General features: G+C 36.8%; 1 protein-coding gene across 2 annotated transcripts in view; it reads left to right on the top strand.

The window, feature by feature from the left end:
* The first annotated feature begins 5,779 nt into the window (after positions 1-5,779).
* Positions 5,780-6,513, top strand: part of LOC106087842 (uncharacterized) — a 187,128-nt gene continuing 186,394 nt past the window's right edge. The window contains exon 1 of one of the 2 annotated variants that reach the window (XM_059363014.1): positions 5,780-6,479. In XM_059363014.1, coding sequence (XP_059218997.1) covers positions 6,350-6,479 — 130 coding nt within the window. In that variant the 5' untranslated portion in view covers positions 5,780-6,349. The remainder of the gene's footprint in view (positions 6,480-6,513) is intronic. The other variant, XM_059363015.1, reaches the window with a different exon arrangement.

The following is a 6,513-nucleotide window of genomic DNA, read 5'->3' as shown; positions in this document are numbered from 1 at the left end:
ACGAATTTTTTACAAAGTTTCATATAGAAATGAAAGTAAAATGTTGACAAAAAGTTCAATATAAATAAATATTTCATAAAATCTCACAAAATGTCCTATGGAAATGAAATTGTGACCAAAATTCACATAGAGAATGAAATTTTAACAAAATTCTCTACATAAATGAAATTGTGACAAAATTGCCTATAGAAATGAAATTTTAACAAAATTTATAATAGAAATACAATTTTTAAAAATTTTCCTATAAAAATTAATTTTCGACAAAATTTCCTATGGAAATGAAATATTGACAAAGTTTTCTATTGAAATTAAATATTGACAAAATTTCCTATGGAAATGATTTTTAAAAAATTTTCTATAGAGATGACATTTTTAATATTTTTTGCAACAACTAAAACTCATTTAGCATGCATTCTTGAATAATCTAACGCTATGACGTCATTGTATGTAAAATTTCCTTATAATGTATGGAAATTTTGCAAACGTTCTACTTCATTCTCTTAATCCACTGTACAACCCAAAGCTCCCATTTAATATGCCCACTGAACATACTCAGTCGGATAGAAAAAACAGAGAGCAAAATATGTTTAAGAGAGTACCTACATCGAATACATCTTGCGCTCACACATGTCTGGCAACAATGACAGCCAACATGAACTTGTCAGTTCACTCAGTATTACTTTTGTGAAATAAACAAACGGACGCAAATAATTAGAAACCTCTTACATGTACAACTGCATTACCAAAAAAATAACAAAATAAAAGCAAAGCAAAGAATTGAAAATATATACGGTATAAAGTTGCTGCATGTGGCTACGGGTGTAAAAGTGTGTGAAAATGTCATTTGAAAAGCAAACAAATGTTGTTTTATTACAACATTCACGGTGTAAAAAAAAAACTACTTTGCGGGCTTTTGTTTAACTAAGTGAAGGGAAGGGGCTAAGTGAATGTTTACAAAATAATTTCAGTGTTATCAGTGATTGCCAAATTGTTTGTTTTGTTTGATTAATTTGTGCATTTAAATGATAATAATTAATTATGCTATTGAAGTTTTATCTACCAAAGACGGATTCGTTGTAGAAGACTACGAACAAAACAAAAGTACCGTCATAACAACAATGCTGTCGCTGTGTTGTTTTTCTCGTTCTTTTTGTTTACCACCCACCCTCTTCTTGGTGCTATACATTATTTTTCAATTACATGCGGCGTTCTTCCCACCACCTCTCCTTCAGCACGATACGATGAAAGAGCGCATGGTTGTGCGCAGTGTTGCCATATGATAATTATAGTTTGAGAGTGCAAGCAAGAGTATGAAATGTGCCAAACAGGGTGTTTAGCTATAAGGATGGCGAAAAAATGTCTATAAAGTTTTTCTAAATACAAAATTTAAAGCAATTTTTCTTAAAATAAAAATTCAATGAAATGCAGTAAAAATCAAGAAAATTTTGTACAATAACAAAAAATAATTAAAATTTAGTCTTTATAGGAAATTTAATTTTCAGTTTAAGGAAAATTTCATTCGTAATTTTTCATTAGGAAAGATTTCATTAAAATTCCCTAAAGACAATTAGAGAAAACATCATTGAAATTGTGCCTTTATTAATTAATAAAATGTCTCTAAGATTTTGTGTAAAGATAAAAATTTGTTAAATGTATGTATTAAGAAAAAAATTTCTTAAAATTTTTTGTTTAAATGAAGTTTTATTAAAAATTTGTCTTCAAAGAAATTTTCATGGAAGTTTTGGCTTAACAAAATATTTGGATTTTGGCAAAAATTTCATTAAAACTTTTTTTAGAGGAAAATAATAGAAAAATAGCCTAGGACCCCCGTCCGCCCGTCGGTCTGTCGAAAGTACGTTAACTGTCGAAGGAGTAAAGCTAGGCGCTTGAAATTTTTCCCAAATATGGTCGGTTGAGATTGTAAATTGGCCATATCCGTCCATGTTTTGATATAGCTGCCATATAAACAGATCTTGGATCTTGACTTCTTGCATAACGAGCGCAATTCTTATCCGATTTAGCTGAAATTTTGCATGAAGTGTTTTGTAATGATTTCCAACAACTAGGTATGGTATGGCACAAATCGGTTCATAACCTGATATAACTGTCATATAAAGCGATCTGGGATCTTCGTTTCTTAAGCCTCTAGAGGGCCCAATTACTATCCGATTTGGCTGAAATTTTGCGTAAAGTGTTCGCTTTGTCTCACAACAACTATGCCAAGCATAGTCTAAATCAGTTCATAACCTAATATAGTTCCCGTATTAGCTGATGTCGGATCTCGACTTCTTGAGTCGCTAGAGGAAAAAGTTATAACCCGTTTTGGCTAAAATTTAGTATGAAGTGCTTTTTTATGGCCACCGTAGCGCAGAGGTTAGCATTTCCGCCTATGACGCTGAACGCCTGGGTTCGAATCCTGGCGAGAACATTGGAAAAACAGCTTTTAGCGGTGGTTTTCCTCTCAAAACTTCTCTCCAAAAGAGGTGTCGCACTGCGGCATGCCGTTCGGACTCGGCTATAAAAAGGAGGCCCCTTATCATTGAGCTTAAATTTGAATCGGACTGCGCTCATTAATATGTGAGAAGTTTGAGCCTGTTCCTTAGTGGAATGTTCATGGGCAAAATTTGCAATTTTGCTTTGTTATGACTTCCAATAACTGCACTTAGTATGGTCTTAATCGGTCCATATCCTGATATAGCTGCCATATAAAGCGATCTGGGATTTTGACTTCTTGAGCCTCTAGAGGGCGCAATTATGACCTGATTTGAATGAAATTTAGTATGAAGAGCCGGTTAATAACCTGATTTAGCTCCCATATAAACAGATCTCGCGACTATACTTCTTGGCACTATAGAGGGCGCAATTCTTAACCAATTTGACTGGAATTTTGCTTAAGGTGTTTCGTTTTGTCTCGCAACAACTATGCCAATTATAGTCTAATTTGGTTCATAACCAACAACTGTGCCAAGTATGGTCTAAATCGGTTCGTAACCTGAAATAGCTCCCATATAAACCGATCTCGCGATTATACTTCTTGAGCCGCTAGATACCGCAATTATTACCCGATTCAGTTGAAATTAGGCGTGATGTGTTTTATTATGACTTTCAACAACTGTGCCAAGTACAGTATAAATCGGTTCATAACCTGGTATGGCTCCCATATAAACAGATCTCGCGAGTATGCTTTTTGAGACTATAGAGGTCGCAATTCTTATCCAATTTGACAGGAATTTTGCGTAAGTTGTTTCGTTTGTCTCGCAAAAACTACGCCAAGTATAGTCTCGTTTGGTTTATAACCTGGTATAGTTCCCATATAAACCGATGTCTGATCTTGACTTCTTGAGCCGCTAGAGGGCGTTAAAATTTGGCTAAAATTTAATACGATGTGCTTTGTTATGACTTTCAACAACTGTGCCAAGTATGGTCTAAATCGGTTCGTAACCTGATATAGCTCCCATATAAACGGATTATACTTCTTGAGCCGCTAGAGGTCGCAATTATTACCCGATTCAGCTGAAATGTAGCATGAAGTGTTTTATTATGACTTTTTGCAACTATGCCAAGTATAGTATAAATCGGTCCATAACCTGGTATAGCTCTCATATAAACAGATATTGCGATAATACTTCTTGAAACTATAGAGGACGCACAATGCCCACTTGAGGCATAATTTTTGGGGTAGTTTCGAATTCTACTCTCAAGTACATTTCATTTCAATCCCATATTGTCCCAATTGGCCCACTTGTCCGTTTGGGGTTGATTTTTGGGATGGGCGGCCCCCTGGGACTTGACTCCAAATTTTGGTATTAGTTTCGTATTCAACTTCCTTTGCTTTTCATTCGATACCCATATTGCCTTAATCGGTAAACGTGTCACCTTTTGGGCGGTTTTTAAGAGTGGGGCGGGACTGCGGCAAATGAAATCGAATTGTTATACTAAGGTCATACTCTACTCTTAAATACTTTTCATTTGATAACCATACTGTCCTATTCGGTAAACATGTCCGTTTAATTGGAATTTCTGGTAGGGCGTCCCCCACGGTTATTTGACCCCAACATTTTATACCAATTTTGTGCTACAATAAGGTGGAATAAAAAATATCACTTGCATCCTCACTCAATATCGATGCATCCATCTCCGAGATCTCGCGTTTTTGAAAATTATGGTTAGTGGAAGGGTCCTCCTCTATCGGATAACACAAAATAAAGTACCCTATATTCGCCTGGGGCTAAACTCTTCCAAGTCCAAAGGTTTCAGGAAAATCGGTTCAGCCGTTTTTAAGTCTATTCGGAACAAACATAGCGCAACGCTTTCAATTTTAGATAATAGACTAGCTGAACCGGACCCGCTTCGCAGCGCGTTCTTTCACTCTCTTTCTCTCTCTCGTATGTTTTATTTAAGACTTATGTTGTCAAGTTCGGTAAAAAAGCCTGTTTTGGGGGTGTTTTGAGAGTGAGACAGCCCCTCACCATGTGGACAGCAAATTTGTGATTTGCGCCCAAATACCTTTTGAGCCCCATATTGCCATGTTGAATAAATATGTTCGGTTCAGAATGTTTTGTGGGTGGGGCAGGCCCCCCAAGCAATTTTCCCCGATATTGGATATCAGATTCATTTTCAACTCCGAATTATCTTTCATTTGAGATTAACTTTTTCGTTGTCCAATAATATGTCCTTTTAACGGGGAGTTTCGGGATGGGGCCGTCCACTAGACACTTGGTCCCGAAAGTCGATGTCAAATTCGTGATCCACTCTTAAATACCTTCCATTTGAGCTCCATATTGACATGGTCGGTATGTCCGGTCTAGGGAGTATTTTGGGGGTGGGGTGGCTATCTAGGCGCATAGCCCCTGAAAGTGAATACTTGCAAAAACCTTCCACTTGAACCCCTTATTGCCTTGGAAAATATGTCCAGTTTGGGGGGATGTTAAGGGTGTGGGCCCTGTTATACCTTTTATTTGAGCCCCTAAATTGTCATGGTCAGCATATACGTCCTATTTGGGGGGAGTGGCTGCCCCCTAGACACTTTGTCCCGAAAGTTGAACTCTTATTGCCTTGGAAAATATGTCCAGTTTGGGGGGATGTTAAGGGTGTGGATCCTGTTTTACCTTTTATTTGAGCCCCAAAATTGCCATGATCAGCATATACGTCCTATTTTGGGGGGAGTGGCTGCCCCCTAGACACTTTATCCCGAAAGTTCATATCAAATACGTGCTCTACTTTCATAGACCTTTCATTTGAGCTCCATATTGCCATGGTAGGTATATAAGTTCTGTTTGGGGTTTGGGGGCGAAACCCCAACATTTGGCCCCCAAATGGAAATCAGATTCATTTTCTACACTCAAATACCTTTCAGTTGAGTCCCATATGGTAATGATTGGTCTATAAATCCCTTTTGCTGTTTTTGGGAGCGTGGCAGTCCCCATAGATACCCCACCCGAATTTGAATACCCCATTTTTTATGTTTTAAGGTATGTTTTTAGAAAAAATATCACTGACATTTTATCTTTGGGAAAGGTTTTACGGAAATCTTTTTATTTTTTCATTTCATATTTCATCTTTACCGATTTCTCAGCGATTTGACACATAATGCGTTTCACCCTGTATAAGCTACGTGTTGATGGCCGGCTATTTCATATCTCTTCTCACTTAAAACAAATAACACTGAGGCGAGAGAGAAGTCTCTCTCTCACTCGGTCTCTATTATGTCAGCGCCACAAACTATGCTTCACTTATAACACCAACTGGGTACAGAATTTAGTTTTGTTTTGGATTTCAAGGCGGCAAACAAACAAGACCGGCATTTTTGGTAAAAGCCAAACAAAGAATAGTTTGTTGACACAGCAGAGACGGGAGAGAAAGAGAAATTTGATGAGAACAGTTTTTTCATAATGTGGGTAGGGTGGTTATGTTGTTGTTGTTCTCTCCCCGCACTCGATACTTTTATAAGTGATTTTATCTTGGGGTGATAAAAACAAAAAGAAAATAATAAAAACAAATAAAATAAATTCGTAAAACATCTTTGGAAAAAGTTCAATGGCTCAATAGAACTTGTGACAAACAGTGTATAGAAAATGAGAATAACAACAGAATTATGTCATGACAAAGAAAGAGAAAATGAAAAAAACGACCAACACATCCCTGTTAGTTGTGGTTGCAGCAAGTGTTTTTATGGCTTCGTTATGTTTTCGAATTAGTTTTCCCCATGTTTGATAAGCAAATGAAAGAAAAGACCACAGCTAACAGAACTAAAAGTTTCATGGTGGAAAAAACTAATTTTTCTTGAGAAAAATAATATTTAAATAATTATTGTGAGCGAAGAAGAAAGTTTTCGTTGTGTGTCAGGAGAATGGATTTTATATTTGAATGCTTTTTCACGGATACTTTGGAGAAAATTAGCCGCAGTGGTTTACAGGATCGCTCCTCACGCCGTGATGTCTTGGATCACTTGAATGCCATTATTGGAGGCTGCAGTGATGGTGAGTTATTGAGATTGGTGTGATGTGGCTTTTA

This window comes from Stomoxys calcitrans, chromosome 2 (assembly GCF_963082655.1).
Source record: "Stomoxys calcitrans chromosome 2, idStoCalc2.1, whole genome shotgun sequence".
Taxonomy (NCBI): domain Eukaryota; kingdom Metazoa; phylum Arthropoda; class Insecta; order Diptera; family Muscidae; genus Stomoxys; species Stomoxys calcitrans.
This window is presented reverse-complemented; position numbering and strand designations above follow the sequence as displayed.